Raw genomic sequence first — 23,048 nt, forward strand, 5'->3', positions numbered from 1 at the left:
ATTAGCCATAAATTTTTGTAAAACGGCCCATATTTCAGCTTTATATAGTTGATTTCTCGCTTAAAAAAGTCTCCGAAGTGAATTTGGTAATGAAACATTGCAGTGTCTGGAATATGAGATTCTGTCACTTCTCTAATGTATGTGTATTGGGGATTCGCTCAACCAATCAGCACGCGTCTCTGTTTGCGTATGGCAAGTCGCTCAACCAATCAGCGCGCAGCTCATCTAAATATTCATGACCATACCATATTTGGAAGAAAAGCTCTTGTTACAAATAGGGCCAAAACACAGGGATGCATAAGGGCCAATAAAATATCAACCAGGCCATTTTCAGCCCAACCAATGTTACATTCCCCATTAGGAGACCATAAGGAACAGTGTGAAATACCCGATATAATCATTCTATCACCCCTTTAAAGCTTCTGAAATGTGAGGATTTTTTTGCTTTTCTTTGTCTTTTGTGATAGTACGCTCTCAGAATATTAGTAATATTGATTGGTTCTTGTTAGTTAAAGCTCAAATCAACTCATGACAATCTGTACCGCTGCAGAAAACTTTTCCACACTTGTGGCCGTTTTTCAGGAGAGGTGATGTAAATGTTCTTAGTGCCACCCACAAAGCTCTGATAGGTTCAATTTATTTTTTTCACTAATTGGGAGAGGCTTAGCCTGAAAATCAGACTGAATTGTACATTACTTTTTACGATCCTCTTCCCCGAGACTATGAGAGATGCTGGACTCTGGTCCGACAGATATTCTGTTAGAGACGAATAATAAATTATTAAAATATTTAGTTTTAGAGACATTATTAGACATTATTACTGTTAAAGAGTTTGTGAAGCTCCTGCTCAAACTTCCAGTTGTGCAGATGTGGGGAAAATAAATCCTTTTTAACACGTTTATTAGAGCTACAAAGATGAATCGATTAGTTGTCAACTATTAAATAAATCGCCAACTATTCATTTTTTATGAAAAGCTTCTCTGATTGCAGCTTGATAACCGTGAATATTGTTCTAGTTTCTTCTCTCCTCTGGGACAGTAAACTGAATATCTTTGAGTTGGGGACAAAACAAGACATTTGAGGATGTCATCTTGGGCTTTTTGGGAAACACTGAGCCACATTTTTTTCACCATTTTCTGGCATTTTATAGACCAAACAACTCATCAATTTCTCAATTGAGAAAATAATTAGCGATTAATCGATTAATAAAAGTAATCGTTAGTTGCAGCCCTAATGTTCATCCTCTTTAGTAATGTGAAGAGGAAATCCTTTAAGCAAAGAAGCAAAGATCCTCTTTGGAACCGGAAACGAAAACAAGGGGAAATGTGGTGTTGATTATGTAGAATCATGCTAGTAACCTTTGACTTTTATTGATCGTATATGAAGATCATGTGGTGAATGTAAGTGACCTCAGTGTCCTGCAAAGTGGTCCTCGTAGTGTCTTTAATCAAATTTCCACTCAGCAGAGTGAGTCGGAAGAAATGTGCGTGCAGTTTACAGTTTATTCCTAATGACCTTCAGTTGTCAGCAGTTAGAGGGAAAGAAAATGTCCCAAAACATTTCATCATGCTCAGATATGTTTTGAATTTTGCCACCATGAAAGATCGTATCTCGGTCTGTTTTCCTTTGCAAGGCCGAGGGAGGAACTTCAAAGCTGCTGATATACTCGAGGCTCGGGGGGGGGGGACAAGGCTGTTCCGCCATCCTCATCCCGTTCCAATTAGACCGCAGGAGGTTTCTTATTAAAATCACCACAAACTACGTTTCCTTTTTTCTCCTGATGCTTCACCAGCGTACTCTGTTTTAACTTAAAGGTCCTATGACATGCTGCTCTTTGGATGCTTTTATATAGGCCTTAGTGGTCCCCTAATACTGTATCTGAAGTCTCTTTTATATAGACCTTAGTGGTCCCCTAATACTGTATCTGAAGTCTCTTTTATATAGACCTTAGTGGTCCCCTAATACTGTATCTGAAGTCTCTTTTATATAGGCCTTAGTGGTCCCCTAATACTGTATCTGAAGTCTCTTTTATATAGGCCTTAGTGGTCCCCTAATACTGTATCTGAAGTCTCTTTTATATAGGCCTTAGTGGTCCCCTAATACTGTATCTGAAGTCTCTTTTATATAGACCTTAGTGGTCCCCTAATACTGTATCTGAAGTCTCTTTTATATAGACCTTAGTGGTCCCCTAATACTGTATCTGAAGTCTCTTTTATATAGACCTTAGTGGTCCCCTAATACTGTATCTGAAGTCTCTTTTATATAGACCTTAGTGGTCCCCTAATACTGTATCTGAAGTCTCTTTTATATAGACCTTAGTGGTCCCCTAATACTGTATCTGAAGTCTCTTTTATATAGACCTTAGTGGTCCCCTAATACTGTATCTGAAGTCTCTTTTATATAGGCCTTAGTGGTCCCCTAATACTGTATCTGAAGTCTCTTTTATATAGACCGTAGTGGTCCCCTAATACTGTATCTGAAGTCTCTTTCCCGAAATTCAGCCTTGGTGCAGAATCACAGCCACTAGAGCCAGTCCCACAATGAGCTTTCCTTAGGATGTGCCATTTCTGGGTCTGTAGCTATTGAGGAGGAGAGGGGGGGGCAAGGTGGAGGGTGGGGGTGTGGCCTTGACCAACTGCCACTTTGCTCGTTTGAAAGCCATGATGTGGCTCTCGGTTTCTCATGGGTGGGCCAAATTCTCTGGGCGGGCAAATCAGAGAAAGGGGAGGTAACCTTGCTCCTTATGACCTCATAAGGAGAAGATTCCTGATTGGCCCATCTTAGCTTTCATTTTCTCAAAGTCAGAGCAGGATACCCAGGGCTCGGTTTACACCTATCACCATTTCTAGCCACTGGGGGACTATAGGGAGGCTGGGGGAACTCATATTAATGTTAAAAAACCTCATAAAGTGATATTTTCATGCCATGGGACTTTCAACAGGTGAGCAAAAAGCTCTTGTTAAGTCTTGAATTAAACCACCTTGTCGAGTATCCTCCTCCAGAAAACCGTCGGGCCTTTACACATTTATTACAGAAGGGCTAGAATTTAATCTGCAGATTATTTTCTCTATTTAATGAAACCTCAAAAAGTGGTATAAAACAGCCTCAACAGCTTCCTGAAGTCATGTCTTTCAGTTCCTTGTTTTATCTGAACAATAGTCCAAAAAACTACAAATACTTTATTTACTTACTTACCTACACTTACACATGTTCAAGAAGCTTGTCATATTTGCTGAAACTGACCCTCTGTTCGAGTAGAACTACATGAAGCAGGTAATTAAAAAAGATGCACCAATCAGGGCCAGGGGGGGTGTCTAACTGCATGTCAATCACTGCTCATGCACACTCATTCATTCTCCCTTGTGGGGGGGAGGGGCTTAGGAGACTGTTTTGGGCTTTAGCGGAAAGGAGGGGGAGGTACTGAGAAGTTGTCGATGTTCATATTTTTTTCTCCTGGATCTTCACAATCCTACCTACCTTTTTAAACGTGCAAATTTCTGGCATTTTTGCTTGAAAAATTACTTATAGTAAACTGTACCGAGTTGTGGACAAAACAAGACATTTAATTAACATTTTTAGCCTTTTTCTGACATTTCATGAAGCGTCACTCGGCAACAATTCCACCATGCTTTTACACGTTCGGTTAATCTAAAGTAAGTAAAGAGATAATCCGTTGAAGGAGGATTATTTTGAAGTGTAGAAGCAGTAAATCAACACTATTCATGTTCAATAAACACATGATGTGATGTTGAGGCCATAAATATAATTTCCCCTCTCTGATTATCTAAACTGTCTTCATGGGATCGTTGCCTTGTGTCTGGTAGCTACAGATGAGTCACACTCCAGAAGCGATGAACTCATCTGTGCAGCCGAATGTCGATGATGAGGTGTTTCCATGCTGGTGATCTGATGTTTACAGCTTATAGATGATTAGTGCGTCTCACTCGTGTGCTCAGCTATTAAGCCACTTTATGTTTGTGGCGGTGATTCAGGGGGAAAGTATCTGAAGAGAAAATAGCAGCGAGCGCGTCGGGGCCAGTGGAGTTAGCCAATCCTCAGCAGCTCCCGAGTTCAGGGTCGTAAAAGATTTCCCGACTGCACTATTTATGCCTGCCTTTCCATGTTTCCACTACAGGATGGAGGCCTTTCCCTCAGAGAAAAAGCAACATGCTCTGCTCTGGGTGCTGAACCTTTACTTGGCCTGTCTCGGTCTGTTAGAGCTTACTTTTTTATCATTTGATTTGCTTGTTGAATTTAAAACCAACAAAAGGAAATCCTTTTCCACTTTCTGTTATTGAACAAAATTAAATTGAACATAAAAGGCACCGCTAACCAATACGAAAAATCAGAGTGGCTTTCGCCGTCGCAGCCTTTGGACGATGTTTGTTACGCCAGTTTAAATCGAGATGACGATTAAAAAAAAAAAATAATAATAATAAATAAATTAAATAAATAAATGAATAAATATATAGACTATATATATATATATATATATATATATATATATATATATAGATATATATAGATATATATATATATATATATAGATATATATATATATATATATATATATATATATATATATATATATATTATATATAGATAGATAGATAGATCATATAGCATCATATAATATTGATATTTTTTCAACATACTGACATTTTTATGACTTTTATTTGACATACTATAACTTTCTATATTTTTGACATACTATACTATGACTTTTTATATTTTTATGACCTACTATACTATGACTTTTTTTCATATTTGGACAACATACTATACTATGACTTTTTTTTGACTTAGAGGCTTGCAAAAGTATTCATACCCCTTAAACTTTTCCACATTTTGTCATGTTACAACCACAACCGTAAATGTATTTCATTGTGACTTTATGTGATAGACCAACACAAAGTGGTGCATAATTGTGAAGTGGAAGGAAAATGATACATGGTTTTCAAATTTTTTTACAAATAAGAAACTGAAAAGTGTGGCGTGCAGAAGTATTCAGCCCCCCCTGAGTCAATACTTTGCAGAACCACCTTTCAATGCAATTACAGCTGCAAGTCTTTTGGGGTATGTCTCTACCAGCTTTGCACATCTAGAGACTGACATTTTTGCCCATTCGTCTTTGCAGAATAGCTCAAGCTCAGTCAGATTGGATGGAAAGTGTCTGTTAACAGCATTTTTTAAGTCTTGCCAGAGATTCTCAATTGGATTTAGGTCTGGACTTTGACTGGGCCATTCTAACACATGAATATGCTTTGATCTAAACCGTTCCATTGTAGCTCTGGCTGTATGTTGAGGGTCGTTGTCCTGCTGGAAGGTGAACCTCCGCCCCAGTCTCAAGTCTTTTGCAGACTCTAACAGGTTTTCTTCTAAGACTGTCCTGTATTTGGCTCCATCCATCTTCCCATCAACTCTGACCAGTTTCCCTGTCCCTGCTGAAGAAGAGCATCCCCACAGCATGATGCTGCCACCACCATGTTTCACGGTGGGGATGGTGTGTTCAGGGTGATGTGCAGTGTTATTTGTCCGCCACACATAGCGTTTTGCATTAAGGCCAAAAACTTCAATTTTGGTGTCATCTGACCAGAGCACCTTCCTCCACATGTTTGCTGTGTCCCCCACATGGCTTGTGGCAAACTGCAAACGGGACTTGTATGGCTTTGTTTCAACAATGGCTGTCTTCTTGCCACTCTTCCATAAAGGCCCGATTTGTGGAGTGCATGACTAATAGTTTTCCTGTGGACAGACTCTCATACCAGGGCTGTGGATCTCTGCAGCTCCTCCAGAGTTACCCTGGGCCTCTTGGCTGCTTCTCTGATCAATGCTCTCCTTGCCCGGCCGGCCTGTCAGTTTAGGTGGACGGCCATGTCTTGGTAGGTTTCCAGTTGTGCCATACTCTTTCCATTTTCGGATGATGGATTGAACAGTCCTCTGTGAGATGTTCAAAGCTTGGGATATTTTTTTAGAACCTAACCCTGCTTTAAACTTCTCCACAACTTTATCCCAGACCTGTTGGTATGTTCCTTGGCCTTCATGATGCTGTTTGTTCACTAATGTTCCCTCTAACAAACCTCTGAGGCCTTCACACAACAGCTGTATTTATACTGAGATTAGATTACACACAGGTGGACCCTATTTACTAATAAGGTGACTTCCGAAGGCAGTTGGTTGCACTTGATTTGATTTAGGGCTATCACAGTAAAGGGGTATGACTACTTTTGCAAGCCTCTGTACTATGCTATGATTTTTTATATTTGTGTGACATACTGACTTTTTTTTGGTGATATTTTTTCAACATACTATACTATGACATGTTAATTACTTTTTCGACATACTATTCTATGACTTTTTATAATTTTTTCACATAGTATTCTGACTTTTTTGTGATATTTTTTCAACATACGATACCAAGACTTTTTTCGACTTACTATACTATGAATTTTTATATTTTATGACATACTATGACTTTCTTCGTGTTTTTACGACATAGTTCATATTTTTTCGACATACTATACTATGACTTTTTTGTGATATTTTCATGACATACTATGACTTTTTTCGTGACATTTCGACATACTATAGTATATACTGTATGTTGCAAAAATATCATAAATACTCATACTATGACTATATTTTTTCGACATTATACTATGATTTTTTTGATATTTTCATGACATAACATGAATAGTTTGTGATATTTTTATGACATAACTATGACTTTTTTTCGTGACATTTTTTCGACCTACTATACTACTGACAGACTCCTGAGGAAATACTTACAAAAAGCACACAGACGTAAATTTTCAGTAGTTTTATTGAAAAATGCCTCTTCTGTTTTCAGAAATAAATAAGAAAATAAGGCTGTGGAATTCACAATCTGCAGTTTAAACATGAAGCAGCAATACCACTTCCATAGTGTTGCACGCAGGTTTTGACTGCATTCGATACTGAGAAAATGACAAGAATTACAACAACTATATTCTGGTTAAAACAAAATGAAATGTAACAAAAAACATGTACTAAATATACACCACAGACATGCAATTCCACCTTTTGTTAAAATGAGCTGTGACTGAATAAAGAAAACTGATAAATATTAAGCTAGAGATACAAAATGAAAGCTGTGTTTAACTGCCATTATGAAACTGAACCTGGGTTAGAAGACGACGCTGAATGAGAAGGATTATATTGAACATAACTGGATGATCTGTGAACAAACATTTTCTGTCTTTTTTCTTTAGCTTTGTTACAATGAGTGCACTGTTCAACACTGCTAGTTCAAACAAACTGGATGCAAATATGTTACAAGCAGAAGACACAAGTGGAAAAAGAAAGCTCACAGGTTGTTTTCTTTTCATGGTTTCTTAACTTTTTTTTTTCTTCCATCTTTTTTTAAACACTCGTGCCCAAACTCCCTCCCCTCCGTCCACACCCTTCACCTGCCACAAAAATGAATATTCACATACGTTTTAAGGCATTCAAAGGTATTTTTTTCCAATAAAGTCGAGGTGTCAAACCCCGTTTTTTGGTGTGTGTATAATGTGCATAAATCCAAACAACAAACCGGTTGAACAAGACAAAAAAAATAAAAAATAGAAAAAGAGAAGATGGCTTGTCTTATGATGTTAGCCTGCTGGATGCCTTTCTTGATAGTGATCTCTTTCGACGCTGGTTATTCGACAGCTCTTCCTCCTCGGGGTCTGGGACTACTCGGGTGTCGGGTTCAGGTGGATATTGGCCTGCTCGGAGATAGCGTTTGGGCCAATTGAGCATACGTTTCTCAGTTTGTCTCAACATGCACAAAAATGTTTTGTATGTGTGACTGCTGGCTAAAGCACTGCTGGTTAGTAAAGAGCAGGGGCGTGTCCACTGTCCAGTTGGGGACCTCACTAGTTAGTCTTTCTTAGGCTCACGGGTCGCTCTCTGTTTAAAGATTTTGATTTTGTGTGAAACTTACTAATACATTGCAGCAGTTCTTAGTGCAACCGGCTGCAGGTTATTATGATTACTTACAGCTTATACACTTCGAATCGCACCGTTTTGAATTCTTGATGCTGAAAGAAAGCTAGTAAGCTAATCAGGAGGGCCTTTAAACGTTGATGATTGGTTAATTAGCGCTTGTGAATTTGGCCAATCAACTGTCAGATTTGAGTGGGTGTGGGATCAGGTTGAACACGCCCCTGCTAACGCTCTCAGTGCGGTTATGTTAGGAGTTAGTCACTCAACCATTATCACCACTGTCATCCCCCCCCCAAACAACTCATTCATTTACAAAATAAAACAAAACATTTTCTACATAGAAGTCAAGTTCTTCTACCACCAGCCTGGAGAAACATTTGGCATTGCATTGTTAGTATTTCATATAACATACAGATACAGTATAGCTGGTTTAGGTGAAAAATATAAAATAAAACAAAAGGAAAAGATAAGTGGCAAATCTAAACATCCAGGCTCACAGGTGCAGAAGTGATTGAGTGTGGCCCCTACAAACACGTGGGCAGTAAAAACATAAAATAAAAAAAAATAATCTCCCCACCAAAAAAAGATGCGTTTTTGTTGGCATTCAGCAAGCAGCAGGTTGTTGATTTGCAAGGGCACAAGCTTATAAACTACAGATGTTAAAAACTAAATGTAGTGGGTTTGATTTAAACATCATTTACAAGGCACAAATTAGTTTATTTACACGTCCCATTGAGAGAAATGCTGTTAAACAGAGTTGCTGCTGCTGCTGCTGCTGATGCTGCACAGGTTTCTCTGTTACAAATCCACCTTTTTGTTAGTATTTGTTTGGGTTGTTTGTTGTTGTTGTTGGGTGCATGCTCCTCCAATGAACACAACGCTTTCTGTGTTTTTGGTCTTTGGCTTCAAGATGCAAACAGGCCACTAAACAGGTCGGTGCCATCACCGCTGCTGCTGCTGCTGCTGCCGCTGCTGCTTTGTTCTACTGGCTGTGAGTCGTTGTTAGTTTCCCTCTTTGTTGTTGTGTTGTTTTTTTTCAGCATAGTTTGTTAATGGCTTCCTTCAGCGGTTATCCTTTTAAACAAAAGAGTGGTTCAGTTACAGGACTTTAGTTTGGTTCAGTGAAAGCAGCACAGGCGGCATACAAAGTGTACTACGGTGAACCTGAAACAGGCCGGAGATGGAAGGTGTCAGTGAGCTCAAAGCAGAGAAGACCCCGGAAATAAACAACTTCTGAGTGGCTCTAGTGATTAGTGACTTTTCACACATGCGTTAATCCTCCAGAAGCCTTCCAACATTTTGAGAGATCCTTGTTTGGTGTCTTAAAGCCCCGATACGCTGTGAAACCACTGCTGCTACGACCTACAAACTAACCTGAAAATGTGACCGAGGATACTGTGGTGATAAGTGGTGTGTGTTTTTTTTTTTTTTACACCGTAAACTTAGTAATATCACAGTGTATAAATACTCTGTTACAAGTAGAAGTCCTGCTTTCAAAATTTTAAGTTTTGGCATTCAAATATAAAAGTTAACCAAGATTTTATTAGACAGCGTATGAGGGCCTTTAACCAGAGTTGGATCAAAGGACAGATACAGTTGTGCTCATGAGTTTATGAACCCATGCTAAAGTTGACTAAAAAGAGGAATAAAAAAATCATCTTTTGGAAATTGATCTTAATGCCTTAATTAAAAAAAGAGGAAAAATCCAACCTTTAAAGACACCAATTTTCTTTGTGAATTATGTATCAGAAATAAATAAATGTTCTTTCTTAAAATACAGAGGGCAATAGTAAGTTCAATTAAATTTTATTTATAGTATCAAATCATAAGAGTTATCTCAAGACACTTTACAGATAGAGTAGGTCTAGACCACACTCTATAATTTACAAAGACCCAACAATTCCAGTAATTCCCCCAACAGCAAGCATTTAGTGCGATGGTGGTGAGGAAAAACTCCCTTCAGGGAGAAACCTGGGACAGACCCAGGCTCTTGGTAGGCGGTGAGTCAGTACACCCCTATGTTGGATTTTTCCAACATTTTTTTTTTTTTTAGGATAAATTTCCAAAAGATGATTTTTTTATTCCTCTTTTTGGTCAACTTCAGCATGGGTTCAAAAACTTATGAGCACCACTGTATCATTCTCATCGGTTTGTGTCCAGTGCTAAGATGGATTCATTCCGTGATTAGCCTAGCTTAGCACAAAGACTGGGAGCAGATGGAAAGTGCTAGACTAGCTCCACCCAAAGGAAGATTTAAACAGGTGAAGAACTAGAATAAACAGGTTTTCTTTGTTGATATTCTCAATACTTTTAATGACATTCAAATATGAATAGTCTCAACACAAGCAGCTATTAAATAGCTTTAACTATGTAAGATATTCATTTAAATCCGGGAAAATCTTATCAAGACTCCACGGCCCCATTTTATCTGCTACCAAAGCTATCAGACGGCTTTCTAGTTGTTGGAAGGTGTACTTTTTCTCTGTCGATGGAGCTAGGCTAGCAGTTTCCCCCCTGCTTCCAGTCTTTGTGCTGGACTCATGTTCTCATTTGATTTGGAGCGGAGACAAAAATGTTGGAGTGTTCCTTTTACGGTTATGTCCCAAATTGAAAAACCCAACACCAGCTGATTGGAATAAATAGCGAGATGTTATTGAATGAAAGCAGGCTAGCTGTAGCTACGTACCTCCGTATCCCTGGCCGTTGTAAGGAATCCCGACACACTGAGAAGAGTCACAGTATCCAGGAGGTCCAGGAGGCCCGCGGACTCCGGCGTAGCCAGGACGTCCGGGGGGACCACGAGGTCCGGCAGAGCCTGAAGGGCCGGTGGGTCCTGTCCTGCTTTCTCCTGGTGGACCTGGGGAGGGACGGGACACACAGACCGTAACGCATTACGTACTGGAGGAAATAAGGCAGGAGACACCCAATCATCAGCTGATATTCGCCTCGTTGACCGCCATTGAACTTTCTGCAAATTCACAGATGGCGGTGGCCGATGGTTATCGCTTGTGCGGCCAGTGTTGGTTAGTTGTTGTATGCTGCTACTGCAGCTGCTGACTGGGAGAAGAAGAGTTTATTATTGGTTTTACAAATTTAAGTGAAAAGAAAAGTCTGTGTGGAGTAGTACACTGACTCAGAGAGAGATTAGCAACAAGAACATTGTATTCTGTATGAAGAACACAAGGTGAAAGATTATGTCATTATGTTTCTGATCGCTTTTACATTTAGTTTTTTTGGGATACATACATACATACATACATACATACATACATACATACATACATACATAATTACATACACTGAATTTATTTAGGTACAGCCTTTCCCTCAATTAGACAGTGGATAGATATAAAAGGGGGAGAGATGGGGAATGACACGCAGCAAAGGGCAGCAGGTCGGATTCGAACCCAGGCCGCTGCAGGACTCAACATGGAGTGAACGCTCTTACTGGGTGAGCTGCCCCTCAACAATTTTAAATAAAAGAAACTAACTTATTTAAGAAACATTTGTCAGAATGATTGCAGACTCATCTGAATGAAAAAGGAGATTCAAAACATTTATTTTACTAGAGCTGAAACTAATTAATCGATTAGAAAATGTATCTGCAACTACGATAATTGATGAATTGTTTAAAGCATTTTTGGAGCATAAATGGAAATGGCTGTGTTTCTTTCACGTATGTGATATTAAAGACATTGGATGTCATTACGTTGGCTTTAGGCCATTTTTCATTATTTTACAGACCAAATGATTAAGCACTAATGAAAATAATAGTTAACGACCAGAAGAAGAGATGGTGCAAAGACACTGGAACATTCACCTACATTTCTCAAATAACTTAAATCCATCCCATCCAAACTTGGCCTGCAGCGCCTGTTTATCAAGTTTGTGAAGCTTTACTAGAGCGTTTGAAAAATGATGATTCTCCGAAACATTGAGTGATTCTCCTCCATGTGTTTGGGTTTTTATGATCCTTTGAACAATAGAAAAGCGTTTATGGCGCTCGTTATTTCAGAGATGACTGTTATATTCTTGTGAAGCTGCCCAAAGTAAAATCCCCAGGGAGTGTTTTGTGATCTCCAAACCAGATAATTAATGGCTCGGTGTTCATCGTGCTCATGTTTCAGCTGGAAATAAAACAAATTAAAAGCTGTTGCAACTGCTGCTGACAGTCTTGGGCACAACATTTGGAACAAACTAAACTATGAGAGGAAAAAAAAAAACTGAATGTGCTGATCCTTTTTCCCTCTCTGCGTTATGTCTAGACACGGACAAAGCCGGCTTGGAACGGTTCCCTGTCGCCTCCCCTGTCCTCCTCCTCCTCCTCAGCAGCATGTGTTGTGAATGAATGAGTCACTGCTGTCCACTTCCTCCTTCTCCAGGACCTTTCCCTCTCCACTCCCGCTGTTTCCACAACTTGACCTTGTGTGCTTCAGACTGGATCGTGGGGCTGCTGGATGGATGTGGGATTAGTGGAGCTGCGCCGAGGCTCCGGGCACGATGACATCATGATTTCTGTGGTTGTTGTTTGAGCTGATTTTAGCAGGACGAGCTGCAGCTTCAGTGAGGGGGGGGGGGCAATCACGGAAGGCTTGTATCATGTGTTGTCATTACTTAGAATTCCTTATGCGGGCGACAGAAACTACACACTATAGCTTTAATCATAGTTAGAGCTGCAAAGATAAATTGATTATGATAATTGGTTAGTTTGACTTATTTTTCTGTGGAAAAAAAGGTCAAACTTTTCTCTCTTAAATGTGAATATGTTCTAGTTTCGTCTCTCCTCTGTGACAGTAAACTGGAGTTTGGACAAAACAAGGCATTTGAGGTCATCTTGGGCTTTGGGAAACACCGATCCACATTGTAGAGACCAAACAACAGCCGTTCATCGGTAGCTGCAGCCCTAATCCTATTGGTAACAATCACCTCCGTTTTTAAACTACTACCTGCTCTGTGGTATGAGAGGATCTGAAACAATTAGTCAATCAACAAAATATCTATCAAATGTTGTGGTGATTGTTTCAATCATTTTCAAAAATCTCCAAATGATCCCCGATTCAAGCTTCTCAAATGGGAGGATGTTATGCTTTTAGACCATCTGGGTTTGTACTTGTTAGTTAATCAGATTCTGTGGTTGCACCATTAGAAACAGAACTTTAAAAAAAGTATTCACTTAGGAGCACTTGGGGTCCAAAGTCTTTCTTTTTACCCTTTGACATGTGGCTGGAGTGAACTGCCTACCATGTGGTTTTGGGGCCAACACTCTACCCAATTTACAAGTCCATATGTATGGTTTTGCATGTTTTAGCGCATTACCAGCAGGCAGTTTATGTTACCACTGAACAGGTTTTACAGTTGTGTTGTAAAAAGAACTATTTTTGATTTAGAAACTTTATATTTATTATTATTACCCCTTTTTCTTTTCATTTAAAGATCATTTTTTGGGCCTTTCTGCCTTTAATTTTGACAGGAAAGCTAGGTGAGAAAGAGAGGAGAGAGGGGGAAGACATGCAGGAAACCGCCACAGGTCGGATTCGAACCCTGGACCTCTGCGTCGAGGCATAAACATCTCAGTACATGTGCACCTGCTCTGCCCACTGAACCAACCCGGCCACACTCACGCCTTTTTCTTGAGTGAAATCAAACATCAGCCTGTGCAGCAGACAGTGAGATTAAAATGAAGTGGGAGACCTACCAGCAGGTCCTCTCGGCCCTTTCTGTCCGATTCCTGATGTTCCTCGTTCACCTTTCTCTCCTGCAGGACCTGAAGGAAACACACATGATCACAATCTGTCTGGTCACAATATTCCTGTTAAAGTTCTAGATTAATAATGATAAACCCACAAAACCAAATGGCATCATAAATTAGTGTTGAGACAGGCCGACATGGAGGACCGAGGACAACAATAAGAGCTTTTCTTCACATAATCCTAATCAAGGGTCAACTTTTAAAACCAGTTTGAACTGATTTATCTTATAAACACACTCAATCTGTCCTCCCCCCGTGCAGCGCAGCAAACATCAACGCTAGTTCTTTTACTATTTTAGAACACGCTTTATTATATTAATAAATTTTTTTTTTTTTTTTTTTTTTTTTTTTTTTTTTTTTTTTTTTTTTACACACAGAACAAAGAAGCACACACACATGCAGAAGATTACAAATAAAAATATTACGGTGCAAATCCTCCATCATAACAGCAATGCTCCAAGGTCCAAACGTGCCTGGCTTTTAAAGGGAATGGGAGATGATCTCTGATTGGTTGATTGCATGTTACGCCCAAAACACACCTCTGATCACGCCGTGCGCTTACATCGTTAAAATAGGGCCGTCTGACTCCTCATCAAGGACGTAAACACCCTTAACTTAACCTCATTGTTTCATCTCTCATTCAAAGTTTTGGCGTTCTAACCGATAAAAACAGTTGTTAAGTGTTAGATGTTAGTTTTCTGGCTGGCAGGAATCACTTGATGGTTTTGTCGTGCTGTAAACACTCTCATGGTTCTCTAGTGGAATAAGTGATCTCAAGTATTGGAGGAGGAAAACAACCAACTTATTGCATAAAAGCTTCCACTTCTAACAAGCCTCATCCTCCAGTGTGTTGAACTTCATGTGATGCAGCTTTATCGTCTCCATTTTCTGCACAGATGGAGTTTTATCTGGAATTCTGCGGTTTAGTTTCATGCTTTTGTTCAGGAGATCATTCCAGTCCTCATGATGAAACTGTGCTAAAGTACAGTCTCTCGGTCGTACCTCTCTCTCCTGGCTGACCGGGTGATCCTGGACTACCAGGGAAACCGTTCCTTCCTGCGGCGCCGGGCTCTCCGCGGGGTCCCTGCCTGCCGTCGGCCCCTGGAGGCCCCGGAGGGCCCTGGTTGTTGCTGCGGTACTGGCCATTGGGGATCTGGTTCAGTAACGTGTTGATGCGAGTCATTTGTGCTGCAACAACAGAGGAGAGCCAGGAAGAGAACAGTAAGTGGAAGGACCCTCTGAATCATCGGAGACTGTTTGGAGCCACAAACACTTCAAAACTCACCGCCGACCAGCTGCTCGCAAACTTGTCTGGCAATGGATCGCATCATGTTCTGAGGAGCAAAGTCGCCCTGTGGACAAACAAGGAGTTCAGTTGAAGACATTTTACAGGAGGTTTGCTAGAAAAGTTAGTGGTTTCCTTAAAAATAGGTTGCTGATTGCTTTCTGTATTGACCGATCTCCAATTTTTGTTTTAAAGTATTGCTGCATTTCCACTGCATGGCTCAACTCACTCTTTTTTTGATTCCAAGTGAGCCGAGCAGGTGGAGTTAAAACACTGCAGACCACTGATTGGTCAAAGAGAATCGCAACTAGTGTGACATGAGTCATCCTGCACAAACTCACCTTTTTTAAAATAGCCAAGTTACCATCAATGGCAACCGCAACTCTTTATTAACTCGACCCGGAACATAACAAATGACAGCCTGCAAAACTACACCGTATAATTGACAGAGTGCAGACGTTCCTCTGTTTGGTTGCTGATTAAAGGATCCAGCGAGTGTCACGTTGAAGATGTTACGGCAGTTTCACGCGGTGTCGCTATGCAGATTAGCTGAGAATCCCGCCTACACTGAGGAAGGAACTATCGGCAGTCGTATAACAAAGAGAGAAAAGTACTGGTAACAAAACAGTGGGTGGAACTGAACCGTGCAGTAGAATGATTCATATGTTGTATCTTTGGAGCTTCTCTTGTGTGTTGGAACTTTGATTGTGAACTACATTTCCCATGAGGACTTGCATTTAAAAAAAAAGCCCAGCTCAGAAGATCTGAGGTTCCCTTTTGTCAAACATTTGTCCGCGACTGAAAGCTTTCTGATAAAATTAGATACATGTATGATTTCTGGAGTGCAGTGATCATCTCAGAAAAGTCATGTAGTAAGTTCAGATGTACTCACTCTCTCTCCCTTGTCTCCCTTTGGACCGACAGCACCCTAAAACCAGAAAAATGAGACCGCTCAGTTGTCAGAGAACCATTTCAACTCCGGCTGGTTGTACGAAGCCGCCATGACGGCGAGGACACTTACATTAATGCCAGGGTCTCCGGGGTTTCCTGGTTTTCCTGTGCTACCTGCTGCTCCAGGAGATCCTGGAGGTCCCTGAGAGGAAACACAGAGAAGCACCACGAGGTTGAGAAGATGAAAACAAAAGCTTGAACATAATCGTTATCACATTAACCAATAAAAAAAAAAAAGCCTCTTCTCTGCTCAGAGCACAAAGCCCTTTGTTGATCGGTTTCGATAAAAATCTTCTTTGTTATCAGAACAATTGGAGTTCAATCAACACATGAGATTGTTAAATGTGTGTGAGTCATGTTTTCTGCTTTCTAAAAACCAACGCCAGTTTGTCCTTGAGCAAGGCACTTAAATGCTTAATTGCTTCAGCTGGGTAGACGCGCCTCGCTGCGCGGCCAACAGTGCATACATGCGTCAAACCGTTAAAACTCTTACCATGGGCCCGGCAGGGCCTCTGGGTCCCGCTGTTCCTTCCTTTCCTTGAGGGCCCTGGAAATACAAGATCCAGACTGAGAACCTGAGCCGATACTGTTGATGTGCGAAGGATTCAGAAAGCATGGTTGCTATTAAAAGCAGCCTGTCGTACTCACCCTGACTCCAGCTGGTCCGATGGGGCCGACAGCACCGCGTTGACCCGGTAAACCCTGCAAACGCAAGAACACGAATCATAGCATGCGTTTTCACTCCTCCGAATGAACATTCAAACTGGTTTGTTTCAGCACCGGATTTCTGCGTGTCGAACACTGAATGTCATTTGCTCAGAAACCCCGCTTGCTACTTTTATTACCGGTCCTCTTTGGTCTTTGATGCCTCGGCATCAGATTTACAGGCAACGTAATTTATTCCAGATCTGTTTTTATTGGCCAATATAAACCAGAACATGCGTGGTCTGCAAGTCATTAAATGCATGTTGCTATAGCATCTGCTCCAACATGCTCACCTGCAGCCCGCTCCGTCAACAACATCCACGTGGAGTTACTCACTGAGGTTGTTTGAAAGAAGAGATGGTCAGTCAGTCATGACTCCACAGTGTGCAGCTCTGCGCAAAGCTATAGACTTAATCACAGTGACGTCATGCCAAGACAAAAATCCCTTCCAGGTAGACAACCGGCCGTTGATTTGAATTGTGGAGATATATGAAATCTTTCTGTTGTCATTTTCAGCCGTAACTGTAACGTTAAAAGATGTAGTTGAACATGGAGGTCCGACCTGTCTGACGTCTCTGCTGTGCTTATGTTCTGTCCTATGTTGTTTAGCCAGCGACTTTGATAAACCAAATCTAGTTGAGCACGTCCACTACAATTGGGGAATCCCTGAACAAAACATTTCCAAATCATATTCGACTCTGCTTCTGAGAAATCTCTGTGTAATTACTACTCTGTCGGATAAAAGCAAGAACAAGTATCTCTCCTACATCCACGTAAAGAAGAAAAGCTTCACTCTGGGAGGGTTTAAGGGAGGGTTCTTTGAAAATCCACTGAAGGAAAAACTCCAAAAGGATGTAGCAGCTGACCGCAGGCCAACACTAAACCAGCGCTTTTAATCAGGGTGACTTGTTCTTGGCTCCTTCCTCCCGAGCTGGAGAACTGTCTGAGTCGGAACGGGCGCCAGACTAGTAGTCTATCTGTGAATTATCCCAGTCACTGTTTAAAATCCCAAAAAACATTTGTTTTCAGCCAGAGCTGTACTTACTTTCGGTCCAGGTAAGCCCGAGTCACCGCGGTCTCCCTTCGGTCCAGGGCGGCCCTGAAGGCAGAAAACAACATGAATGAACCTCATGAAGAACAGAAGTCTAACACGAGAATTAGAAGCCACGTGTTCTGCCAGCGTGTTACCGCATCCAACAGAAACAATTCATCCAAATAAAAAAAAATCTGCGAGGGAAGACTTGCTAACATCGGCTAGCACTCGTAGCTTGCTTAGGATAGCAGGAAGAGGCGGAGGTAAGTGATCTTTCGGACTACTTGGAATATGTTGATCAGAGGTTTGTGACAGTTAGAATCTATGGCCCCGACCATGGCTCGGAAACAACAGCAGCCTGACTGTGTATTGATTAATCTGTGGCGCTGTCCGTGGTGCTGAAGTAGCAGACAGATTTGTAATTGCAACTTTTTCTCTGAGTCTCGCTCTTCTGTCAGTTTTGTCTTGGATCTGTAATTTTCTCTAAACTATATAGATGGGAGGTATTAAAAAATAAAGAACCAAAATAGTCGTTCATGGGGCGGTTCACTGGTCGCGGGTGAACGAAACAAACTGTTAACTAATAACAAATTGCCTACTGGCCGGTGGACATTGGGTCTAAATGCCTCTTCCTGCCATTTAAAAGCCTTAAGATAAAGATAAGATGTAAAGAGAAAATAAGTAGAGTCCATACAGCAACATCGCTACAGGAGATTCTCGTACAACATGACGAGGTACCACGGAGTGCAAAGGAGCTTCTCCACTGGCTCGGATTTCCTTCATAATCGTAAGCAGTGACGTTGTGAGGATGCTGAAAAGTAGCCTCTGTCTATTATGTTAATTCACTGGCAACTCCACCCACCTAATCTGCATAATTAGATCCGATCACAATGCAAGGAGAACTGAGATAACAAGAATGCTTATTTACACCAGGTGTAAATTCATTAAGTCATGATCCAGATACTTAAAAATGGGGTCCTTATGTCGTTGTGATAGCCTTAAATTTGAAAGGACAGACAGGTTATGAATGTGCTTTTGTTTGGCTGCAAAGTCTTATTTTTATTCCCATACATTTTGTGTAATCTCTAACCCCAGCCTGCCCTCTCAAATTAGCCCTATCAGTAGGTCTTACATGTTTACATCTCAATCTGCAAAGTAACTATAGCTGTAAAATGAATATAGGCACGAGTAGAAAGTCAGATACTTCAGTAAAGTGCTATCTTGTGTGACCTTCCTGGAGACAGATGGTTTAATCTCGTGCGTCCTCATCTCATAGATGGAAATCCAAACTGTGATTTATGAACATGCACTGATACTAAGGCCTCAGGTCTTTGTGGTATCACTTCTTTCCCTCAGACATGAAGGAATGTGAATCTCTGCCACAGATATACTCCCCAGCTTGTAAATTCCCTTCATAATAAATCACCAAATAATCCCTGCTGCGGTGCGCCGAGTAATGCTGGGATTTATGTTTAGCTGCTGAAAAGGGCATCGCAGGGAGTGTGTGTGAGTCTGTGTGTGTCTGGTCTGTTTAGAGACGTACAGCTTCTCCTGGAATCGAAAGCCCGCTGGGTCCTTGAGGGCCGGGCAGACCCATGGGCCCAGGTGGTCCGTTATCTCCACGCGGGCCGATCGGTCCCTGTAAAATAAGGCAAGAAGTCAGATTTGAACACGGGAGGAATTTGTTGTTGATATCTGCCGATATCTCTCGCCCCAGGTCAGGACAAAATACTTTTGCAATCCGTGGAAAAGACCAAGAGGAGATGAGGAATGCTGCTGCAGATCGAACAGAACCCTTCATATCAGGCAGGAAAAGGCAAAAACACTCATTCAATAAGTGGAATCAGATGTGTTCGCTGTCTTCAAAGCTTTTGTAATTTAAACAATCTTTTTATTTTTTTTATCAAGGGCTGATAGCAGAAGCGTGATCCAACTCAGAACAAACTGTCAGGGATTTCTTTTCTTTAGTGTTAATTCAATAATTAATAAAAGGTACTCACAGCGGGACCGGCCTCTCCTCTTTCACCTCGGGGACCTTTGTTGCCGGGGGCACCCTGAGGAGGACAAACATTTGTCACGTTAATGCAACAAAAGACGAGACCAGACAATCTGTCAACTCTGAAAAATATCAGTGGCTAAAGTATTCCAATATCACTTTAAAAAGTTCCTGATAAGTAGTCGAGTCACAACAATAACTTTAGGTATTATTTATTCATTAAGAGTTTACGTTAATCAGGTGGGGTGTTAGTTTGATTCGATTTGATTGAAAGTAACCAAAAGAATCTTCCAACTTGTGATATAAAAGAAGAATATAGTGCAGGACCCTATCACTTACACTAAGGAGCTGCCTGAGAGAATAGCTTTTCAGGCCTTTAACATGTTAATTCCTCTTATATTCAGTCATATCTTATTTAGTAAGTGGAGATTTTAGGTGTGAGAGTGTTACAATGCTATATGTAGTTTCAAGAACAAAAGGATAAGACTGGTGAAATGTTTCTTATAGTCAACAAATCCCTTTCAAAGGCCAAAATATGATTTATCCATATTTTTACATCAGTGGGGAGGAGGGGATCAGAGGTTTATCCATCGACTGTCTGACAGGTCGGCCTTCTCCCCTCTCTTAAAAGAATTTATAAGGCTTTGAGAAGAAGCTTCCCAGTGTTAATGTGGCTCAGGGGGCAATATTCTCCCTTGTACAACATGTAGTATATAAATACCCATAAATAACCGGACATGGGAAAGCTTTTAATCTCGTATAAGTAGGAATACCGCAGTGGAAACCTGTTCCATTACTGAATACTAAAAGCATGAAAATCCCACTACAAGTAAACACACCCGAATCTCTGACAGAACTGTCGGCGGTCAAGTTGCATTGTCAAATAATAATACAAAAAGCCTGCTTAACCGATAGTGGCCTCCAGCCTCTGTAAATTCTGCTATGTTACAGAATTTTCTTGAATGTTTTTTGTCCAGACAGACTCTCACCATCGGTCCCAAAGGTCCCGGCGGCCCGGAGCCTGCTGAGGTGCAGGTGCAGGAGTTAGGAAGAGACGGACACTTCAGCTCATCTCTCTGGTGGAGAGGGAAACAGAAAAACAATCAGAAACAACAGAGATATGAAGACAGTCGCTGAGTGAATCGTACGAGCCAAAGGAAATCCATTCCAAGTTTCTTCTGATTTCTCTTGGGGGGGGGGGTTAACAGCTAACAGCGTCCGTGTCGCAACATTAGCAGCAGATGATTCATGCAGTCACGGTTCAAAACCTTTAACAGACCTAAACTGTGAGTGAGCATCCTGAAAAGGTGTCGAGCAGATCTAAAGCGTTTCCTTTAAAACAGTATAGACTGGTGTGACACAGAATTCAAGTTTGTCCCTGAAAAGTATTTCAACACTTGTCCCTCCGGAGGTAAACCGTTTTGTGTTCAACCTACGGACATTGCTGTAGGTTGAACACAAGACAAGGAGCAGAGCCAAGATTGTGATCTGACGTTTCCCGCCACCAGAACAAATCTGTGGGCACAGCGACAGCACCCTGGGTGATTCGTCCGTTGAAGGAGACCCATTTTCTGGTTCAGGAGAATTCAGCGCGACCAAGTAATTTAAGCTTTAGTGAAAGTCAAACTCCCGGAGAGGAGGACTTTCAAGGACAGCCAAGCAGGAAGAGACATAAGAATACTGTAAGGAAGTTAAACTGCCTGGTCAGTTAACAGCAGGCCTCCATGCAAATAAAGAACTACAAATGTCACTTAAATCTGATGCTTTAACACCGATAAAATCATTTCCTGAGTGTGAAACTTCACTGTTGGCCCGATTTTGTGACACCAGAAAAAGTTTTGTAGACAAACAATCTGCAGCCTGTAAGAAACCCGTGGACCCCTGTGGTTTCTAGTTTGTAGTTGTTTTAAGTAGTGGTCCCAGAAGAAAGTTGATGAAATCTTTGGTCACCAATCACAAACTGGTCCTGGATGACACTGAGAGACACTCGTTTAATGAAAGCTAAGTTTGGGTTTTGTTGATTTTGAACAAATACTACGGCTTATTTTTTAGGATTCTCCACTGACACTCTGGATCTCATTTCTTTGCCTCCTGTCATGCATGTCAACATGAAGATTATTGATGATCATGTCTTAATCTTTGTTACATTTTCTCCTAACAAGTGGAAGTAATTAAGCATCAGCTTAAGGTCTAAAAAGTACTCATAAATTAGACACGCACCCGATGATTTTTTGGATATATTTAGTTCCACTCTATATTTCCACGCATTTTGGATCATTTAATAACTGTCAGCAGAGCAGCCCAATCAAGCAGCTGTCTTCGCTCCGCAGCAATTGAGATAATTCACCAGAGTTGAATCCTTTTCAAAAATCGTTTTGAATGTCCAACTTGCAGACATGCTGCGCTCAGACAAAGCTTTTATTTGTGACGTCGTGTCCGGAGATCTCTGCTGGGACAGACGTGAGAGGCCAGCCACTAAACAGCAGCCAGCACTGTGCTGCATTTTAAAAACACTCATCCTGTCACTGCTGCTGATGCCCACATATTTAACTGCATGCAAACAAATGTCCCTCTCTTTTCAGCCTCGCTGGGGTCTTGAGCAACACCAGAAGTTCATGGAAGAGGGAAGAAAAGATGAAGGGAACTTTTCTACAATGTTCTTTAATGCCTACAGATTATAATCTATTGTCTCTTCAGCTTTTCTATTTCCTTTCTCGTCCCCCTGCTATACATCCAATCACTTTCCTACACCGCTGCACATACAGCTGAGTAAAGTACATTTATTCAAATACGATACTTCACACAATTATGACGAAATTCTACTTCATTGGAGTATTTCATGTTACGCTACTTTATACTTCTACTCCACTACATTTGTGACAGCTTTAGTTACTTTCAGATTACAATTTTACACAGAAAACCTACGAGTTTCTAAACATACAGACGTTATGTACAGTGTGTTATTGGTACTTTTACTTAAGCAAATGATCGGAGTATTTCTTCCACCAACTGTTTGCTAAGACGTTGGTCAGATGTTTACAGCTCGTTGCCTCTCAAGGGGCCAAAGTGGTCAATTAATGGCGGTGTGATAATTGCATCCCTATTGAAACCTAATAAAAAAATTAAGGACTCTGCACACATCAGCCAAATTGATACTAAACTGGAGCCTCGGCAGACAGATCAATGAGACAGGATCAGAAACAAACCTATTGACTTGAGACACTAGCTGCTGCTCCAACTATAACGGTGTGCTCCAGATCCTATGTTAAAACACTAGTTAGAAAACTGAAAGTGAACAGAAACAACAATGTCCATTGTAAAACTGCGTGGTTCATGACAACATAAAGTACAGCCGGTCAAA

General features: G+C 40.9%; 1 protein-coding gene across 5 annotated transcripts in view; it reads right to left on the minus strand.

The window, feature by feature from the left end:
* Positions 1–6,805: 6,805 nt before the first annotated feature.
* Positions 6,806–23,048, minus strand: part of col12a1b (collagen, type XII, alpha 1b) — a 153,423-nt gene continuing 137,180 nt past the window's right edge. For 3 of the 5 annotated variants that reach the window (XM_039782832.1, XM_039782833.1, XM_039782831.1), the window contains 13 exons: positions 20,677–20,763; positions 19,692–19,745; positions 19,235–19,330; positions 17,704–17,757; positions 16,602–16,655; positions 16,447–16,500; positions 16,024–16,095; positions 15,895–15,930; positions 15,003–15,069; positions 14,720–14,905; positions 13,664–13,732; positions 10,655–10,825; positions 6,806–7,748 (listed from right to left, as the gene is read on the minus strand). In XM_039782832.1, the coding sequence (XP_039638766.1) occupies positions 7,627–7,748; positions 10,655–10,825; positions 13,664–13,732; positions 14,720–14,905; positions 15,003–15,069; positions 15,895–15,930; positions 16,024–16,095; positions 16,447–16,500; positions 16,602–16,655; positions 17,704–17,757; positions 19,235–19,330; positions 19,692–19,745; positions 20,677–20,763 (1,122 nt within the window). In that variant the 3' untranslated portion in view covers positions 6,806–7,626. Of the gene's footprint in view, positions 7,749–8,997; positions 9,043–10,646; positions 10,826–13,663; positions 13,733–14,719; positions 14,906–15,002; positions 15,070–15,894; positions 15,931–16,023; positions 16,096–16,446; positions 16,501–16,601; positions 16,656–17,703; positions 17,758–19,234; positions 19,331–19,691; positions 19,746–20,676; positions 20,764–23,048 lie in introns of those variants that run through there. The other 2 variants (XM_039782834.1, XM_039782835.1) reach the window with 2 other exon arrangements.

Source organism: Perca fluviatilis, chromosome 18 (assembly GCF_010015445.1).
Source record: "Perca fluviatilis chromosome 18, GENO_Pfluv_1.0, whole genome shotgun sequence".
Lineage (NCBI taxonomy): Eukaryota > Metazoa > Chordata > Actinopteri > Perciformes > Percidae > Perca > Perca fluviatilis.